The 21,757-nt window shown below is 40.1% G+C and overlaps 1 protein-coding gene across 1 annotated transcript in view; it reads right to left on the bottom strand.

The window, feature by feature from the left end:
- The window catches only part of ROR1 (ROR family WNT receptor 1), a 178,464-nt gene that overhangs the window by 12,420 nt on the left and 144,287 nt on the right, over positions 1-21,757 (bottom strand). Inside the window, exon 8 of the mRNA XM_006147546.3 lies at positions 6,485-6,696. Coding sequence (XP_006147608.1) covers positions 6,485-6,696 — 212 coding nt within the window. The remainder of the gene's footprint in view (positions 1-6,484; positions 6,697-21,757) is intronic.

The following is a 21,757-nucleotide window of genomic DNA, read 5'->3' as shown; positions in this document are numbered from 1 at the left end:
GTTTGGGGGGGGGGGGGTAGCCAGCAGATTTTTCATTGATTCTCAAAGGGCTACACATTTTTAAAGCATGAGAACCACTGGTATAAAAGTAGAATGTTCAAGGTAGAAGAGCTCTCAGGTTTCTGAGCTAGACCTTGCCCTGGCAACACTCTTGTCCCTATTGATTGACTGGGATAAGTGAACAAAACCTGCCCGTGGCAACCTCTGCCTGAACTGGGCACCAGAACCCTGGAGAGTACATGAATGTAAGATTGTTGTTAGGATCTGGACTTGGCTGTTGACTTGAGTCTGACTCCAAAGCCTATTTCCCTTTCCTGCGCATTTTAGTAGTTCTTAGGTAAACAGTATGAGAATTGTGAAATGATCGACTCCACTCATACACGGAAATGATTACATTTTAAAAGCTTAGAGGCCACAGCCATTTTTATTTTGGGATGTTATGGACATTTTCAAAGACTAGGGCTGAACTAAGTACCTCCTGGCTTATGCAATCAAATTTCAGAGGGAGTTCCAACCAGTGTTTTGCCACATTTGCTTGGAGTTCAGCTGCACTTCTCTGGAAGTGATTTAACTTCAGAAACATTTCTTTTCTCTGTAGTGAAACGTTCTGATAGTTTGAATGTTTGGTAGTTACCAGAGTTGATTCTATGGTAGAATTACTTTATAATGGCAATGGGAGAGGTTCTGTTCTGCCTGGAAATAGAACAGATGCCAGTAATGTTAATGTCAGCTTGAGCCACCCTATACTGGTACCTTGTATCACATATTTTGGTTATCACGAAAATGAAGGCAGCAGAGTAAAACAGGGAAGCACCAGGTCTGGACTCAGGCCAACTTGGGTTCGAGTTCTGGCTCTGTCACTTACTAGTTGTGTGACGTTGGGCAAACTCTTAATTTCTTATCCTCCCAACACTCTGGAGAAATGAAAGAGGATGAAGACTTGGAAAGGTCACTGGATTAAATCACATCACTGGTGATTCCCAAGAGGTTTATGTCAATAGAAAGGCGAACTCAGAAGTCTTGGGAGACAGTGGCTTTAAGGAGTGAGTGGAAAAGTTACTAAGGATATTTTAGCACAAAATGTGGTGACATGTGGTAAGGACAGGGGTTTAAAAGGATAGGGCTAGGGGCCAGCAGGTACGTGGTGGTTAAGATGCTGAATTCCCACATGGGTGACTGTGGTTTGAGTCTCAGACCTGGAAGCTACTTTCTCACTTTTTCTCTCCCCCTTCCCTTCCTCCCTTTCGCCATCCTTCTCTCTCCCTCTCCCTTTTTCTCTCTTTCTCTGGTGAACTCTCGTGCCCTATAACAAATTAAAAAATAGTAATAACAACTAAAATGAAATAATTTTTGAAAGAATTAATGTATTTAACTTTTAAAAAATTTAACTTTATTTATTTATTTATTTAAATTTGATCAGAGAGGGACAGAGTGTGAGAGAGAGAGAAAGTGAGAAAGCAAGCCACCAGGTCTGGGACTTAAACCATGGTTGGCCATATGGAAGTCCAGTGTCCTTAACCATCACATCACCTACTGGCCCCATTAAAAAAAAAAAAAAAAGATAGGTCTAACCTTGAAGCATAGTGGTAAAGGGAGTCGGAGTCTACATGGCTGTTTGGGCTTTGAAGCTCAGCCCTGGTGGCTTGAAAAGCATGCCGGGCACTTGTGTGTGCATGCCCAAAATCCCAACAGGATACGAAATGGAGAAGGAATTGTAGTGTGATGATGTCCCATTGACGGGGGTTGGGGAGGTGGGGTACCTTCTCCCTCTGTGTTTCTCTCTGACGAGCAAATGTACCTTCTGGTAATTGTAAAAAAGGAAAAAAAAAAAACATAATAAAAAGGGTAGCCAGACCACAGTGGACCTTTATAGAAAGAAACACATAGCTAGCAAAAGGAATCAGTTCAGCGAATACAATCAAATTTCAATATACTCAGCAACTACTTTGGGTGGAAAAAAATAAAAAGGAGATATGACTTGCCTGGAGTAAAGAAACCAAGAAGCTACAAATAGATGAGGGTTATACTGAGAAATAAAATATAGTCACCAGCTTCTGAAAGTGAGGCAAATTCTACTTCCCCTGTGTTCTCTAGATCAGCCAGGAGCTGTAGGAATTTTACTTACTTCTAGCCTGTCTCTACTCTTCCTTGTCCCTATTCTCAAACCCCTTCACCCCCTTCAGCCTCATGGCCTGCTTAACCTGCAGCAGGTGAGGAGCCAGGAGGTTATATCTGACCAGGGTCTCTTTGTGCTGGAAGAGGAGACTCTGCCTCCTCCCTATACCCTGAGGAGCATACTCCACAGCTACTGTCACCCCAGCATGCTCAAAGAATGTTGTCTCCCCAGTGCTCAGCATCAGGATGGTTTATGGAATTGGGAGCAGGGGAAGGAGAAACAAAGGAAAAATATCAGAGAGAAGGAAAGATAGGATGTCCAGGCTCCTTAGAGATGTTTCATTTTTCACAGTACATGAAAGAAAGAAAAGTCCTGCTCCATTCAGGCTTTGCTAGAGTGCGCATCAGAGGACTGAATGACTTGAAGTCTTTTGCCGAATAATATAAAAAGAAAATAAACAAACAGTCCTTTCCTTGAACACAGTCTACTTCTTTCTCTGCACAGCTGAGAAAATTGACCTGCCAGAGGTTGGTTGGCTTCTCAGAGTCACAAAGCAGCTAGAGGGGGGAGCCAGAAAGGGCACCTTCATCTCCTGTCTGGTCATGGCTCAGCCTTAAGATGCCTCTCTGGTCCACTGGTTTCCTTTCCTCACAGATCAGAAGGAAACTTGGGCCTCATCAAAAGCCTTTTTTCTTCCATCTGCACCATCCTGCTTCTCTGGGGACCTCAGGCCAGCCTCATCAGCCAGTCTGTCTGCGGCTGCCTATTGTCCTGTCTGAACGGTATCAGTTTCTAATCTCCCAGAGGAGCCTCTTCTTCTTAATCCAAACACTCAGGGGAATTTTAGCAGCTCAGTAAGTGAAGAGAGATGGAAACAGATCGTTGAAACCTGGAAGGCCACATTCATGTGGGTAAGTAAGAACAACTGAAGTCTCAGACTTTTGAATTGGCCGAGGGAAAATTAGAATAAGGCTGGGGCTAACCGGCTTCTATCCTTCACATCTTTTTCACCCTCGCCTCCAAATCTCCTTTTGATTTTGCTCTGGTGGAGTGTTTGTTTTTAGGACTTTTCTTTCTTCTGTGTGTCCCTTCCTTTCAAATTTTATAGGTACATGTAATATTTATGTGTCAGTGACCTTTCAAGGCAGTTTTAGAGATTTTCTGTTTACGTTTAGAAATTTTCTTTAAGGTCCACAAAGTCCTTTGTGCTTTTTCCAGGAAAGGCACTCAGTAAGAACCAAAACAAACAATTGAATAACTCAGATTTGATCGGAGCCAAATCTTCTAGGAGAGTAAGAAAAAAAAAAAAGGCATTTGTTTTTTGGTTGTTTCCCTTCCCTCCTCAACCAAATACTCGGACCATTCCTACTTCCAGTCTGGTTCAGAAGTGCTCGTGAGCTGTTTGAGGCTAAATTCTGAGCTTCGCACTGGAGAAATCTTGACACTGGGAGATTTTGCAAGGCACAATTCAGAAATGATCCAGAGAATATGAAAACAATATTTACTTTACCACGTCTCTGGGAAAACTCATGCAAGCATATCTTCTATTTGACTCTTTGACCAAAGAAGATGGAGAAGCATTAGTGCTCTGGCCAAATTCTGTGTGTCTCTCCCAGAGCTAGGGCTACATCATTTAACTTTGTGACTATTATATTTTCTCCTCCCCCTCCTACTCCTTTTTTCTTTTTTTTAAATCGCCAGATGGTGTGCGTACTCATTCAAGAAAGCACCCTTTCAAAGAGGTGTGGTGTTGAAGCAATCTTTTTCCCTCCCTTCCGTCAACTGATTAGAATTCTGGACACGTGTACTTGCTACCAGCGTGTTTTTCAAGCCACTGGGGCAGGGACTCAAACCATGGTCAGCCATGTGGGATCTGACTCTGCATAGGGCTTAAGCACTGTGCTACAGGCCGGGCCTGTTCAAACCTTATTAATGATTTGTCGGAAGCCAGTGGGATGCCTGGGGTAACTGTTTGGCACAAACCAAGCAAATGGAATCACATTTAGTTGTTTGCCTAACCCACCTCTTCCTTCCCCAAGTGTTTTGTTCTGTAAAAAGTTGTCATGGGGCTAGCAAGAGGAAAAGCTTTCTTTAGAGATGGAAAAAAAAGATCCTGATTCAGATTTTATGTCTTGCAACTACTAACGCTTTGATCGTGGGCAAGTTATTGAAGCTGTTTTTGGGTTTTAGTTTCCCTGATTGTACAATAATGATAACAATACCTTATGTAATAGTTGTGAGGGTTAAATGAGATAATGGATGTAAAAGCATCTGTATAGTTCTTGACAATTTGTCTCAATAAATATCATGCTTTTTTTTTTTCCTATTTATGCCAGAATGCTCTTTGAAATCTCTGTTGGACATCATGTTTTATAAAACAAACCTCCACTTAAAATGGAATCAAGCTGTAGATTGAGGCTAACCTACAATTTTTGGTAATTTTCCAAATGGAAATGATTTCCATGGTTCCTGCCATAGCAGTGAGGAGTTTAACTGTCTAGGACAGTGGTCACTCCGTAGTATGACTGCTGTAATCAAACCAAACCAGGGTCACTCTCCACTCAGAGTTCTGGAATCTCCATGGCATCTCAAATATTTAATAACAGAAATGACAAGTGAAAGAATCTCACAACACAATGACTATTGCACTGAAAGCTTACAGTCACGGGCTATGTGAAAGTATCTGCCCGGCTAACGAGGTGTTATCTCATGAATGCACAATACTATTAACTGCGCTCTAGTTTATTCAACTAAGTTCATAATACTATTAAGTAGCAAGGATGAAGTGTGACATTACAGAAAATGCCACATTATATATAAATTGGCTAGCTAGAAGCTAGGATGTCAAAATGTTGAAGAACCCCCCACTCTACCCATCACCCAAGCTACTGAGTAAACTCTATGATCTTCAGGGTCTGTGTGTGTGTGTGTGTGTGTGTGTGTGTGTGTGTTTAATGGCAAAAATTCACACTTAGCAAGAAAATAGTGTTTTTTTTCTTTGGGCAGACTATTTGAAAATAAATTCTTAGCATTTAAGGAATTACCAAAAAAAATATAACTTTACAATATTAAAAAAAATTCAAGAGTTTTAAAATTATTAAAAAAATTAAAACAGGAAAACTTAACAAAATAAAATGAAACCTATGTGTCAACTGAATTATGCTATTCCATTTACTAGGTAAGAATATTAGTTACCTTGAGTATGAAGACTTTTTTCCTAAAATTTTACTGCATGCATGCTTTGAAAACCATATTGCAACCCAAAAAGATACAGAACAATTACATGTAGATATAAAATTAAATGTAAATAAGATATATTATAATGAAACATAAATAATTACTGCCTTAGGAAAGGAAAAAAAAAAGTGATGCATCTCCTCTTTATGGGGGCAAAGAAATAAAATGGTCACTAACCAATAGATAAGTGTCTGTTGAATGAATAAATGAATGAATGATTGTTCCTATAGAGTTGGAACAAGAAGAAAAAGCAGGCTTTGGGACATATGAATCCTGAAGGATTTAAGTGACATCTCTTTGCTGAGAGGCCTAGGATTGAGGTGTTGGCTTTCTTGAGAGAAAGCCTCTGTTATATTTCAGCGCAAAGACACAGTTGTGTGCTCCATTTAAGGTAAAGGCCAATGACCCTGGGTTCCTTGCCAGGACCTTGAGCAACCTAAACGTTGAAAGATGAGGAGGAAAACAAAAAGGAAGTGGATTGATTTAGCAGAGACAGGGGAAGGCAAAGGGGAGCTGTCATAAACAGTATTCAAAGACTGTTGGAAGGTTACTTCTCTTAAAATACGCTTCACACAAAGAAAAAGGGATTTAAATTAGTCATAAAAAGTGTTTTTAACTGTGGTTAAAAAACCACATAACATAACTCTGCCATCTTCCTGATTTTTAAAAATATAGTATAATAGTTATAACTATATGCATTGTTGTGTGAAAAGATTTTTTGACAGTGAAGTTTGTGACCAATGTTGGATTTCACTCTCACTCTCTTTGGTAGTCTGGTTGAAGAGTATGGGATTTTCTTTTTTGAAACTTTGAAAAATGGCTTATATTCTGAGTTCCAAAAGATGGGAGGAGATGATTATCTAAGGCTCTAGCTTAACAACTCCACTGTAAGGCTGTACAGTGGCAGGCCCACCCCTGCACTGGACATGGACATACTGATGAAAGTATGTTCAAGCTGCCTTGGGCAAAATTGGAGATCCAAGGATAGTCTTTGCATTTGTTGAAAACAAACTCTAATGCTTATAAAACTGATTCTAGATCATTTGATTTCTAAGCCTGCAGGGGGTGTTATACCATTTCAGTAGAACTTGAAGCCTATGGAATATACACACAGCACGGTCCCAACTTTACCTTGGGTTTATAGGCATTCAGCATCGACATCTCTACATTTTGACCTCTGACATGCTTTGGTTGCCTCTGGACTGGTGGTGACGATGACTTCTGGTTATTGCGGCAGACACAAATGAAGAAGAAGAGTAAGGCAATGGCGAGGGGAATGGCAACGCTTGGCACCAGTATGTACAAGATTTCCATTTTATTCTTCTCCTTGGAATCCTTTGAATCTGAATACAGAAACAAAACAAAACAAAACAGAGCAGAAGTCATACTTGTTAAAATAACATGTATAATATTACATGGCATAGTTTAGATGACCTTCTTTTATTCTTCTACATACAAATCTGCCGTGAGAAAAAAGAATCCATTGCTTATTACAATTTGTTTCTATCAAACCTTCAACATAATTTATTGAAGTTTAAAAGTTTAAAGTTCAAACGTTTAAAAATCACACATGGACATTGTGAAGACTTTGTATGGGTCCCTCTCAAATGCTGCCTCTCTTTACTGGCAGACCTGCATTTCTCTAACACCTTAAAAGTTAAACGCCATGTGAATGGGCTGTATACAAGAGTGGACCACAGGGCTCTTCTTCCATTGGCTGCCAGCCCAGATCCACCAGCACACACCAGTGTTCTGGAAATCATGCCCCTTTCTTAAGGAATCCTGGTCCCGGTGTTCAAAAAGTCCCTGGGCTCTAATGAGCTCTCTGATCTTGAACAAATCATTCAGTTCTCTGGGCTACTATTTTTTTCTCCTCTGCAAAAATAAATTGTCAGTTTCTTCTTTTTTGTTTTTTTTTTGAGAGGTTTTTGCAATAGGGTACATGTGCTTGCCAGAAAGACAGAGAGAGACAGAGAAACAGAAAGCGAGAAATCACCCCCTAGGAGGGATGACCATGCCATAATCCCTTCTCCTCCATTCTCCTCTCGATATCCTGAGCATGCATACACACCCGCCCGGAGTGAGTTTAAGCCACCAGGTCTGGAACTTGAACCTCAGTCAACTACATGGGAGTCCAGTGACATAGCCATTACGCCAACTGCAGGTTCCAATTGTCAGTTTTGAATGGTGTCTACAATTGCCTTCAGCATAGCAGCACTGTACAGCTTGAAACTTCATACGAACCAAATAATTATGAGTGCTAACAGTTGGAAGTATATTTTAAAAATATTATACATCCACTTTGTTCTTGCTTGGAAAAGAATATACTATGTATAGAAGGACACAAAGCATACTTTTCTTTTTATGTTTGAGAGCGACCATTAAAACCAAATGTGTAGGGCAAATATTGTCATGAACAATGTATGTGGCTGGTAAAACAAACACAAGCATTATGAGTTTGTAATTAAAGGGGTTACATAATGACATGCCCTGATCACAAAGATCAATTGCCTTTCGTTACGAAAACCCAAAGTGTGAAAATTTAGATGGACACAAAACCCAGCGATGATTATTTACATTACAAAAGCATGACCCACGCATCCATTCATTTATCCTTCCACTCATTCGGCAAGGCAATAAACAGAAGCTACCATGTGCCAAGCACTATTCCCGATACTGGAGACAGAAATGAAACCTGACACATTCTCTCTCCTCTAGGAGCTCATGGTAAGGAAGACAGGAAAAGATAATTACAATATGTTGTAACTATTACAAAGCAAGTTTGAATATCGTGATAAAATGACCCCAAAAGTTAGTTTAAATGGTGATCTTCCCTTGAATATATAGACGAGGCTATACTATCCCTAGGTTTTACTTGCATACACCTTCTTTGGGAACCTTTTGTTCAGGTGAGATATTAATATCAGTAAAAGCAGTAATGAATTACATTTTGTCTTCTCCTCATGTAAACACACTCAGGCTGAGACATTAGAAAGAAGTACCCAAACCTAGGTGTTCAGACAGTGCTTTGTGGGTTAACCCTCAGGAGGGATTGGGAGGGGTGAAATCTGATTGCTGAGTTCAAGGAAAAAAAAAAAATTAGTATTGAGTGCTTTCTACCGGCTCAAAATCATGTTAGCTATCGTTATTACTATGGACCAGGTATTTTCCATAAACTCATTTTATTTTCATGACCCTTTCTGTGAGGTAGGTGACAGGTATCTTTATCCCTGTCTCTGTAAGTAAGGAAGCTGAGGGAACAGAGTGGTTAAGCAAATCGCCCAAGGACTCACAGCTAGTAAATCAATAGCTGGGATTCCTCCCTGCCAGTCTTGCTCTCTTCCTTTCTTTCTTTTTTATTTTTGGAGAGGTTTTTGCCACAGGGCATGCGTGCTTGCCAGACAGACAGAGAGAGACAGACAGAAAGAGCGACATCACCCCCAAGAGGGGATGGCCACACCGCAATCCTTTTTCCTCCATTCTCCTCCTGGAATCTTGGGCATGCATGCACATGCGCCTGGCATGAGTTTTAAGCCACTGGGTCCGGGACTCAAACCACAGTCGACTACGTGGGAGTCCAGCGACATAGCAATTATGCTAACTGCTGGTCCCTTGCTCTATTCCTTTCATTCTAGCTGCCGGCAATTTGAGAGGGGCTGTTGTTTTGTGCCTATTCTCTCACGGTGGGTTCCTCCTGTTTCATAGATGTACGAAGGATGTGGGGGATAATAGTGAAGCTTTTTCCAGATAGGCTGTTTCTGAACTGCCCATTTTATATATGGTGACAGGTAAATATATAACCCAGGCATCACTGGAGGCCACCCTAATCAGTGGTAGGTACTTTAGTAACAATTGTGCCTGCATGTCTGTGGATGGATGGAAAGATAGATAGATAGATAGATAGAAAGGAATCACGTGAGTGGAAGTGTCTACCAAAGGCCTACTTTATAGAGATACACACACACACACACCTATGTCTGTACACTTCAGAGACAATGTAGGAAAATAAAAAAGTATATGATTTAGAGTTAGAAACCCCTGAACACCACCATTCCTGAGCAAACTCAACTGGAAAATGGAAATGGTAATACCTAGTAACATGGGAAGTATTTATTCTAGTACCTATTAAAACTCAATCACCCAATGTTTCACCCTTAACTGTAAGAGAAGGAGATTTAGGGATAAAACTTTGGGCTAGAAATTCTAAATAACCTTAAGCAAGAAACAGCCTCTCTAAACTCCATCTCCTAATTGATCCAAACGGGAATAGTAATACCTGTTCTACCAATCTTATTCGGTTCGCATGAGAATCAAACGAGATAGTATCTGTGAAAGAACTTTGGATAGTTGAAATTGTCCTATAGTTGGATGCTGTGATTAACTTTATAAAGTATTTTTTTAGATTTCTTAGTACCCGGAGGGAAAAAAAAAATTCGGTTGTTATTCTTGGATTTTCAGTGAAATCATTAGGAGGTAATGATTACAAAAGGAATGAGGCTAGTGGAACGTTTGTCATTTTTTCAGCCTAGATTATTAGCGGCAAGACAAAGTAGGTCTCACCTGTCTGGCACACAAAGGAGTCTATTCTGTATTCATTCCCTATCAGGTTATTTATTGTAAGTGGGCAGTCTGGGACAGATCCTCCTGTAGGTCTGCAGGAGAACACACTCCAAGAAGCGAAATCCTTAACCACACTCCAACTTGACTCCTGATTACACTGAGGACATGCGAAGGAGTACAATGGGCACAATGTTTCCTTGCCAAGTAAAACAATCAAGTACAACAACGTGTGGCCATGTTGGAAGTGACAGAAAACAAATTCAAGCATATTGTAAGTCTGTGACACAAGGAACATCCTCGCCCGCACAGCTCCCTGCATTCGGCCAGAAGGGGATTCAATCTCTGGCTCAGAAACAAACAAACAAACAAACAAACATCTTAATGCAAAAATATTTCACAGAACAATTAATCTTACCAATGAAAAATTAAAAAAAAAACAAACAAATGAACAGCATCTACCCAGCCCCACACCCCCTTTTTGAGAGATTTTTGTTATAGGGTATGTGCACTCACTGGAAAGACAGAGAGATAGAGACAGAAAGTGAGAAATTATCCCATGGGGGATGGCCACACTGAAATCCCGTAATTCTCCTCTTGCATTTTGGGCATGCACGCACATGCACCCAGTGTGAGCTCTCAGCTGCTGGGTCTGGGACTAGGAATGATCGTGTGGGAGTCCAGTGCCTCAACCACTATACCACCTGCTGGCCCCTTACTCAGTCCCTTTTAAATGTTCTAGCATTGTATTCCTCATTTCATCTAGGATTTTGGTTTTATCTTGATTTTACACATAGAGAAATTGAGGTAAGAAAAGACAAATAATTTGCCAAAGCTAGAAAGTAGTAGAGTCTGGGCAGAAATGCAAGCCTGTTTGCCTTCAGTACTGATATGACTTTAAGTTATGTTACTAATAAAACTTACTCGAAAATATTATACAAACATGTTTTCAGCATTCTTAAGATTTCAAGGTACCCATTCAATGAAGACTAAAATCTGGTGGGGATCATACTATTTAAGAACTCAGACAATGGACATTATTCTAACTATTCACTTTAAAGGGTAATGAATACTTCTAATGCATTGTACAGAAAATTGGCTGAAAATTAGAACGGTGAAGACTGTTAATGCTTCGGAATAACTGTTTAAAAGTTAAATGTATGTCTTAGTTTCATCAAGTTAAATACGTGGGATTTTTGAAACCAACAATTCAGCCTGGATCACGTGATTAATATCCTTTTAAAAGTTAACAATCTGGTATCACAGTTCACATCTGACATTCCAATTTTATTTTTACATGCTATTCAATACTTTTATTAGTAATTAAATATACTGGATAAAATACTCTTTTCTTATCCTAGGGCTTACAGCAAGATAAACATGATTTCTTATTCAAAAGGTGCTTTTATAAAGTAAAAATTGATATTACTTTGAGTTAAAGTGAGAAAGCACTCCGATTGTAAAAATGGTGAAAGAGGGAAGAAATCTCATAGAATTCAATGGGAACTAAATGAGTTTAAATTACGATCTTGTCTGATAAAAAAGTTAAAAAAATAGAAACAATATAAATCACTATAGTGTATTATTTGAAAACTATAAATTAAGGAGGTCTATATCAGATAGGGGCCTATACTAGTGATATTTAAGCACATGCCAAGCCCAAGGAGAAACCCAAGGAGAAAGGGTGGTAATTAGGCGTTCAGCTGGCGTATTGGGCCCACGCATTCTTTCTCTTGGATGGAAATATCGTTGACTATTGCCTTATGAATTCTCAAATTATTTTAAGAAAAAAAAGCCGAATAGTCTATATACAGTGATTAACATTTTTCTCTGCAGAAATTGTTTTAAATACCATAAGTAAGAGGCAGTAATCTATGTGTGAGCACTTGAGAAAAAATCACAGTAACTAGAATCCACACAACATTCACTAAAAGTTTGTATAAACTCTCTGGTCCTAGGTTTCCTTCTTTGTAAAATGAAGAGTCAGGCTAACCTCTTAAAAAATAATGAAAAACTTTTTAATTGTAATAACCTATAACATAAAATTAAGCATCTTGGCTATTTATAATTGTACGGATCAGTGATGTTAAGTATATTCATCATAACATTGGGCAACCAATCTCTTGGGATTTTTCATCTTGCAAAACTGTATCTGTTGAACAAGTTCTTTTCCCCTTTACCCAGATTTGGCAACTACCATTCTATTTTTGTTGTTGTTGTTGTTGATGTTGTTTCTATGATTTTGATTATTTTAGACACTCATAAATGTAGAATCATACAGTAATATAATTTTGTGACTGGTTTATTTCATTTAGTATAATGTCCTTAAGGTTCATTGTGTTGTAACGTGATAGAAAATTTCCTTCTTTTTAAAGACTGAATAATATTCCACTCTATGTACTGGTTAGTTGGAAAAGTCATGACGTGTTTATTTATTTATTTATTATTATTTTTTTTGAGAGATTTTCGCTATAGGGCGCGTGCGCTCGCCAGACAGAGGGAGACATAGAAACAGAAAGTGAGAAATCACCCCCCAGGGGGGATGGTCACGCCGCAATCCCTTCTCCTCCATTCTCCTCTCGGGATCTTGGGCATGCACGCACATGCGCCTGGGCGTGAGTTTTAAGCCACCGGGTCCGGGACACGAACCACGGTCGATTATGTGGGAGTCCAGCGACATAGCCATTACGCTAACTGATGGTTCCCCATGACGTATTTTTCTAGCAAAAATGCATCATGACTTTTCTGACAACCCAATATACATCTTGTTTTATTATTTTTCTTTTCTTGAAGAGAGATTTTTCCTATAGGGCATGTGCACTTGTCAGAGAGACAGAGAAACAAAAAGCAAGAAGAGTTAGCCACACCACAGTCCCTCCCAGGGGAGTTGGCCACACCAGAGTCCCTTCTCTTCCATTCTCCTCTCAGGATTTTGGGCATGAATGCACACATGACTGGTGTATTTCCAGCCTCTGGGTCTAGGACTATGAACCACAGTTAGCCATGTGGGAGTCCAGAAACATAACCATTATGCCATTTGCTGGTCTCAATATAGCTTGTTTTCTTATTCATTTATCCATTGATAGGTATTTGGGATACTTCTACCTTATTGCTCTTGTGAACAACACTTCAATGAACTTAAGTTGTGCAAATACCTCTGAGATTGTGCTTTTCAATTCTTTTGGCTAAATCCAACCTAGAAATTGGATTGCATGATCATTTCGTAATCCTATTTTTGATGAACCTCCATACTGTCTTGCACAGTAACTATATCATTTTGCATTGTCACCAACAGTACACAGTGGTTCCAATTTCTCCACATTGTCCCTAACACTATTTTCTGTTTTGTTTTTGTTCTACAGTGGTCATTCTGGAGAGTATGAGGTAGGTATTTCTTTGGTTAGTGATATTAAGCATCTTTTCAGAGGTTGTTGGTCATAAACAAATGGAAGAAATGTCTATTTAATTCTTTTGACAGCATTTTAATTGGGCTAATTTTTGAGTGCCAAAATTCAATATGTACTACAAAATCAAGCTCTATCATTTTTTTTTTCTTTTGGAGAGATTTTCGCTATAGGGTGCATGCGCTCGCCAGACAGAGAGAGACATAGAGACAGAAAGCGAGAAATCACCCCCCAGGGGGGGATGGTCACGCCACAATCCCTTCTCCTCCATTCTCCTCTCGGGATCTTGGGCACACACGCACATGCACCCGGCATGAGTTTTAAGCCACCGGGTCCGGGACGTGAACCACGGTCGACTACGTGGGAGTCCAGCAACATAGCCATTATGCTAACTGCTGGTTCCTAAGTTCTAACATTTTGATAGGATTTTTTAGAGCAGCAGACCAAGCACATTTCACCTTTAGTAAAAGAATTGATCAAATTATTTTTTCTAAAGAACTATTTATTTAATTTTATCATCATTATTATTGTTATTTTAAATTTGACCAAAGAAAGAGAGAATGAGAAAGCAAGCTACCAGGTCTGGGACTTGAACTATGATCGGCCATGCAGGAGTCCAACACCTCAAACTATCACATCATCTGCAGTCCCCTAATAGATCAAATTATTATAAACAAGATAGAGGGTTAGATAATAATATCATCAGGTAGAATTATAATTTACCTTATTTCTTTAAAGTGTTTAGTTAGCAAATCAACACATCAAATTATAAACGGTTATGTCTGAGGAAATCTGCTTGTTCAACCTAAGGATGACATGTTTATTAAACTAAAAGTGGCCTGAATCTAGGAAAGCTACCTGCTTAACTATAGGAATAACATTTTAGATACACAATTGGATAAAATAATAAACACAAGCAATACAAATGTAAAAAGTAAATGTTCTAACTTGAAGACATTGTTTATAAAAATTCACCATTAGACAAATCTACTAAATAATTAACAATGTAACCAAACTGAAAACAAACAACAGAATACAGAGACGTTTTAGTGGGAACTTGAATGCTCAGTTTGACTAAGTAATAGCATGATAAAATTTTAATACTAAAATTTAATGTATAACACTTATAGTAACATAATAGCCTTTATTGGCAATACTGGGTAATGGTTAAATGGTCCATTTCTACCTGGTATAGTTCAAAAACACTGAAAAATGTCTTTTATTCTAAGATCCTTTTTTTTTTTTTTAGGGAGATTTTTGCTATAGGGTGCATGTGCTCGCTGGAGAGACAGAGGGACAGAAAGCAAGAAATCACCCCGTCCACCTGCCCCAGGGGGAATGGCCATGATGTAATCCCTTTTCCTCCATTTTCCTCTTTGGACTTTGGGCATGTACACACACGTACCCAGCGTGAGTTTAAGCCTCCAGATCTGGGACTTGAACCATGGTCGATTACGTGGGAGTCCAGTGACATAACCATTACTCCATTTGCTAATTCCAAGATCCATGTTTTAAAGAAGGATTTTATCATTATTATATCTTTTAATTTGCTACAGGCCATGTGCACTCACCAAAGAGAGACAGAGAGAGAGTGAAAAAGAGGAAAAGTGAGAATGCAAGCTGCCAGGTCTATGATTGGAGCTGTGTCGGTCATGTGGGACTTCAGCGTCTTAACCACCATGCCACCTGCTGGCCCTGGAGATCAGGGCTTTTGAAAACCAATTGCTACAGCAGCTTACGCACTAGGTAAGTGACTCAATATACACTGGGGACAATTCAAAAATAAATCTTTGAGAGAAAATCATTTTATGGTTAAAATGTTTATAAAACATGATTTAGCTGTAAGTTTGGGGTCACTTTTGTTCTTTGTTGAAAATAGATAAAAATTGAAAACTAAAGTACATCTTAAAAAATCTCTGTAGTATAAACATATCTCTTCCAGAAAGCTGCAAACTACACAAAGCAGTGCTCTATTCCTTTCTCCTCTACACCTCCACACCATCCAATTCACTGTAATGTTCAATTTTTGATGTGAAGAAATGGCTGAAAGACAAATTGCCTTACAACAGGTCTTCTATGAAATATGGGAGAAGGCTGCTGACAGAGTGAGTTAAAAACTGCAGTTCGCAATCTGGAAAACATCTGCCTTGCCCTGAACTGTAAACGACCACATTGTAGAAAATGGTTTGTGACAAAGCAGAAACCAAGGCGGGTGTTTATAGGGTTATAGGACGAGTCAAGGCTATTCAGGTACAGAACTGGGCAGTGCACCCTTTGGCAAACTGTTGCAAGCCAAAGACTTAAAATATTACAGAAGAGCAATAGGCCAGGCATGGAAACTCCAATGGAACCAAAGCATTCACTATTTTTCTTATCAATGGGTACTCTTTGATGAAGCTAATTTAGAAGTAAAAATCATTTCTGGGACCAGCAGATGGTGTAATGGTTACGTCACTGGACTACCATTTAGCTGACTATGGCTTGGGTCCTGGACTGCATGTGTGTGCGTCCCCCAAATCCCGAGAGGAGAAAGGAGGAGAAGGGATTTCATCATGGCCAACCCCACTGGGGGTGATTTCCCTCTTTCTGTCTCTCTGTCTCTCCAGCAAGTACACATGCCCTATAGCAAAAAAAAAAAACTCTCTCTCAAAAGAAAAAAAAAGAAGAAGAAGAAGTAAAAACCATGTCGATTTGGAAGTTCTGATTGTTTGGTAGACTCTATTTACTTTAAAACAGAAACAAGACACACCGGCATGGTGAGAGGAAGAAGACCTGAAATTAGAACACAGGCCTCAGGGCTTCAGCAAGCGAAAAATAAGATTTGAATATGAAATCACAAAGAAACAATCAGGGGATCTCGATTAATGGGAGAAGGGGAACGAACATCAATCATGTGGTAGAATAGAGCCAAAGTAAAGTGGCGGGATCATTGCAGGAGGAGCTCTCAGCAACACTGTGCTTTCCTACAGCTCCACGTTCAGAGCTGCATAGAAGAACCATGATAAGGGCTGCGACCGACTGGAGACCCTGGGAGCTGTACCCAGATGCCGGCTGAAAAGGTCACAGGCCAAATGTTTCTCTCAATCAGTTTCCCCCCAACTCAAGGTATTTGACTTGGAAAGCAGCCCTCACGACTACAGGTGAACGCATAATGAATGAAACTTTGCAGGCAGGATCTGTTCTGATCATGGCCAACCTTGATGATTGAAGACCTAGGCCTGCCAGGAAGGGAAGGGAGATGGGACTTAGTGGGAAAAGGACAAACATCCTAAGTTGGGAAGCTTGTCCATATCAGGGCCGAGTCTAAGGCATCTCTGAGTAGACGTCTTGGTGGCTGAGGGCTCGGTTCCAGTATCCCTGGAGCTGTTGGACAGCATCTCAGAGACCCAGAGAATTCCTAATAATCAAAAGGAAAGGGAAAATGACAAATGAACATTTATGCCTCTGAAATAATCTAGAATTGGTCCTTTAAGCCATTATGGCATGGCAGACAAACAGCTGGTTCTAGTGTTCTGTGGACCTGGGTTGAATTTTGGCTTTAGTAAAAACAACATTGTCTAGTATTCTCCATCAGTACCTGGAGATGACACCATAACTTGTGGTTATTATGAGGATGAAATTAATGGGACCCTCTTTATTTAGTATCAGCTAGGTTCTAGACCAGATCTGGTGGAAAACATAGCACAGTATTCAACTTGCAGTAGTCATTATTAAAATGCAAAACAGGGACCAGGAGGTGGCATGGTGGTTAAGGCACTGGACACTCCCACATGGCCAACCACGGTTCGAGTCCTGGACCTGGTGGCTTACTTTCTCACTTACCCTCTATCTCTTTATCTCTGTGTCTCTCTCTGGTCAAATTAAAATAAATGAATGAGTAAATAAAATTAAATAAATAATTCTTTAAAAAATAAAAAATAAAATGCAAAACACATGATAACAGATGTCAGGAACGTTGTGAGAGCACTTAGTGCCATTCCTATTTTTCTCATCTGATTTTTTCACTAGATTATAAACTCCAGAAGGACCTGGTCTGATCCAGCTTGTCACATCCTGAAACATACAAGGAGCGCAACATATACTGGTTTTAGTGAGTAAATTGAAATGAACCATTCTCATTGGTAGATGCTTGGGAGATGAGAGAGGAAAAAACAATTGTTTTTATGTCCTTTCACCTTCTCTAGGCACTTACTGGGCACACACAGGCACACAGTCATAGCAGAGACTATCTCCAGGATTCACAGCAGACACATTTGAGTACATTTAATGTTGTTAGGGTCTAGAATGAAAGTTCCCAGATGAAACAATCTATGGCAGACTGTTCTCCAGCGCCTTTATTCTAGAAAGCACAACAAACATTCACATTGTCTATTCAATTAGGGCTACACTTCTTTTAGTCTTACTTAGTGGAAACGAAAACAAAAGTTATCAGTAGGGAAATGAGAAACTTCACTGACATTGTAAAATCTCTTTAACTTTGACTTCACTAAAGAATGTAGAAACATTCCCTTGAGATTCTGAATCATCTGGGATAGAAAAGAAAAAGGAGGGATTGCTGCACTAGCTTACACACTCATCGTAAGATGAAAAGTTATTCTTAACATCCAACTATCTAGTTATCATCTAATTATCTCTATCTCCACATGGACAAACATACACTCATATGGGTATCTAAATTGCAGGGTTCAAATGGTTGGCTATACGTTTCAGTCCTGGGTCCTCTTCTAATTAACCACATAACCATAGACAAGTTTCCGAGCCTCTGTAAGGCTCATTTTTCTTTCTTGGGTAGAATAAAACCTTACTCATTGGAATATAAAACTATTTATACTTGAGATAATGCATAAAATATCTCTCAGCATAGTTTTTGGCTCATTGTAAGCATGCAATAAATGGTAATTACTGTTCAATGTTATTATTCTATAGCCTAAAATGAACAGTATGGAAGAGGGTCCGTCAATCCTGGTACAATTGACATTGGGGGTTGGCGATGTCTTTGTGTGGGCTGTTCCGGGCATTGCAGGGTGTTTAGCAGCATGCCTCGTCTTCACTCAATGGATGCCAGTAGCATCTCCAAACCTCAACCAATTATGTAATGAAAATATCTCCGGAATTGTGATCTTAGGTTTGCCTATCACTTTTCTGGGCCTTGGTTTTTCTCACATGGTAAAATAGTGCTGGAAATTTCTACTTTATCTTTTATGGTTCTTGTGAGAATGGCATGAGAAAAAAGGCTCTAAAGAGGTATAAAAGTGGGATTCCATCCTAATTCTTTTGTTACAGGTGAGCTGTGGAGGGGGTGGTTATGAGAAGCCCTGCTTCGGACAAAGCCGAGGCTGCCTCGCTCTCTTCTTGACTTGTATATTGGGGACCCCCTGGCCTCTCAGCAGCTCCTTATTGATCCCAAGTCAAGGATTTCCTGTTCCTTTAATGGTTGTCTTTGTGACGTGGGGTTGAAAACTTTGAGAGGAACTGCTTTTTTTTCAAAAGGAAATGAAAATGCTCTCTTTTTAAATTCTAGGTGGTGAAAACTGCCTTGACCTCTCTAGATGTAACTTTCCTCCAAATTGATCTCTCAAACGGCTAGAAAGAACCAGTCCTTTAACTATGCCCTCTGCAGACTGATATTCACAAAGAAATAGTCTGAAGGTTTCCCACATCACTGCACTGATTGTTAATACAACATACTGAGAAATACTGTGATAGATTTCTTCATCATCAAGGGAACATGGTTGATGTCATATCATCGTGGGAATCCGCCTGGTGGAATTCAGAGGATGAGCCTATTGTCATTCTTGTATTTATTTCTGAAAAATCTTGAAGAGATGGCAAAGTGTTGGTAAAAGCATGAGCTTTGGGTTTGGTCATAGTTATACATAGACAGAATAGGGATCAAGGTCTGACCCCACTGGTGGTTGGACTTGTATGACGAGTCCTTTAGCCCCTCTGATCCTCAGCGGAACGCATTAATAACACCCACCCCACACGGAACTCAAGGTTATGAGTTTTCAATGGAGATGAATATGGGAAGCACCAATCAATGTACAGGCACAAAGCTGGTGTTCTGTAGATGTAAGCGGTCTTTCTTGCTGCACAGTCTGAAAGACCTTTCAGCTCTCAGAGTATGTGTTCGGACTAAATGTTTCAGGATAGCCACTGAAATGAAAGCCATCCTTTTAAAGCATACGTCTTTTTTTAATTGCCAGAGGGCATGTTTGTTTACTAAAGAGAGACAGAGAGACAGGAGAGAAAAAGATAGGGAAAGGGAGAAAGCACCACCCCAAAGTGTGTGGTCACACCACAATCCCTTCTTCTCTATGACTCTATCCTATAAAAATTTGAGGCGTGTGAGTGCGTACGTGCACACACACACACACACACACACTCACACACAAATCTGTCAAGCTGCTGGGACCTGTATTCAAACTGTGGTCGACCATGTGGGATCTGGCTCTCTGAACTATGGGGGCTGGTCCCTTTTTAGGTATAAATTATGGTCTTTACTTAAGCCAATTCTAACAGAGTCTAAGCCCTTCAATCACATTATCAACGTATCTTCCAGGTTATAAACAACCTCCCTACTTCTGATGGTCGTTAATGGAAAATTAAGGGTCAGAAATTGCCTAAAAACGGTGGCTTTTACCCAAACAGTTCATTGGTCCCCTCAAGGACACACCCATATTCCGAGACAACACAGTAGAGTGGCAAGAAGACAGCTTGAATTCAGACAGACATGCTGTTTATTCATTGGGTCATCAGAAAAGTCACGGCATATTTTTTCTATGTTTTCCTATGCAAAAATGTGTCATGACTTTTCTGACAATCAGTACTAGCGAGGAGGCCCTGGAGCTTTCTGAGCCTCCACTTCATCACAAAACTAGGGTTAATAATACCAGCCAGAGTATGAGGACGAGCGTAAGTACAGCATGTGAAAGCCCTAGCACTGTGCCTGGGGTGTGGAGGCTGCTCTGAATATTGCTCTTATCCTTGGCCCTCTTGCAGTTCTTCTATCTTACTGGTTTTAGAACAGATGGGGCAACTAAGTCCATTGTTATAAATCTACATTTGGTTTAATTCCTATCCTATGAATGCTGAATATAACAGGTGGAAAAAATAAATTATGATTTGCTAAGAATTATTTATTTAATTTTATTTATGATGATGATGATTTTTATTTGATCAGAGAGAGACAGAGAGAGAGAGAGCAAGAAAGGGAAAGTGAGAAAGCAACCTGCCATGACTGGGACTCGAACTGTGGTCAGACATGTGGCAGTCCAGTGCCTTAACCACCATACCACCTGCCAGCCCAAAGTCATAAATTATTAAGTGAAAGCCCTTTAAAAAAATGCAGACTAATTTGGTTTGAAGTGATCAATGGCAACTCTCTCTGTAAAAATTTATCTCGTGGGAACCAGCAGTTAGCATAATGGCTATGTCGCTGGACTCCCACGTAGTCGACTGTGGTTTGCGTTTCAGACCCGGTGGCTTAAAACTCATGCTGGGTGCGTGTGCGTGCGTGCCCAAGATCCCGAGAGGAGAATGGAGGAGAAGGGATTGCGGCATGACCATCCCCCCTGGGGGGTGATTTCTCGCTTTCTGTCTCTATGTCTCTCTCTGTCTGTCTGGCAAGCGCAAGTGCCCTACAGTGAAAACCTCTGAAAAAAAAAATTAACCTCATAATTTTTTTTTTTAAAGTTTTTACCATAGGGCGCATGCACTTGCCAGAGAGACACTCACAGAGAGAGAAAAAGTGAGAAATCATCCCCTGGTGGGGATGATTATGTTGCGATCCATTCTCCTCCATTCTTTTAGGGATTTTGAGCATACATGCACACTTACAGTTTGTTTTTCAAGCAGCCACGTCTGGAACTCTAACCATGGTCAGCCATGTGGGAATCCAGCACCTTAACCACCCTGCCACCTGCTGGTCCCATAACTTGTTCTTTATCCCACACAGGGAGGTACTTTAGAGCTCAGCAACACAAAAAGGGTGTATGGTCTTCTTTCTTTCTTTCTTTCTCTTTTTTTTTTTTTTTTTAAGATAAATTTTTGGTTTAGGGCATGTGCAGTTGTCAGAAGGACAAGAAATCACCCCCAGGGGGAGGGCCACCCTGCAAAACCTTCTCCTCTGTTCTCTTCTCAGGATTTTAGGCACACATGCACATGCACCCTGCATGAGTTTCAAGCTGCCGAGTCTGAGACTCAAATCACAATCGACCACGTGGGAGTCCAGCAATATAACCATTATGCCATCTGCTGGTCCCTGGTCATCTTTCTTAAATTTGGCATGTTCAACCATCACTTTGTGAGAAAAGCCACTAGAGTGACAGGTAACATGTGAAAGCAAAATTTTTGAATAATTGTGTCATTTTAAAAAGAATTAAGGGTCGGGGACCAGCAGTTAGCGTAATGGCTATGTCGCTGGACTCCCACGTAGTCGACC

Source organism: Tupaia chinensis, unplaced genomic scaffold (genome assembly GCF_000334495.1).
Source record: "Tupaia chinensis unplaced genomic scaffold, TupChi_1.0 Scaffold000215_1, whole genome shotgun sequence".
NCBI classification, from domain to species: domain Eukaryota; kingdom Metazoa; phylum Chordata; class Mammalia; order Scandentia; family Tupaiidae; genus Tupaia; species Tupaia belangeri.
This window is presented reverse-complemented; position numbering and strand designations above follow the sequence as displayed.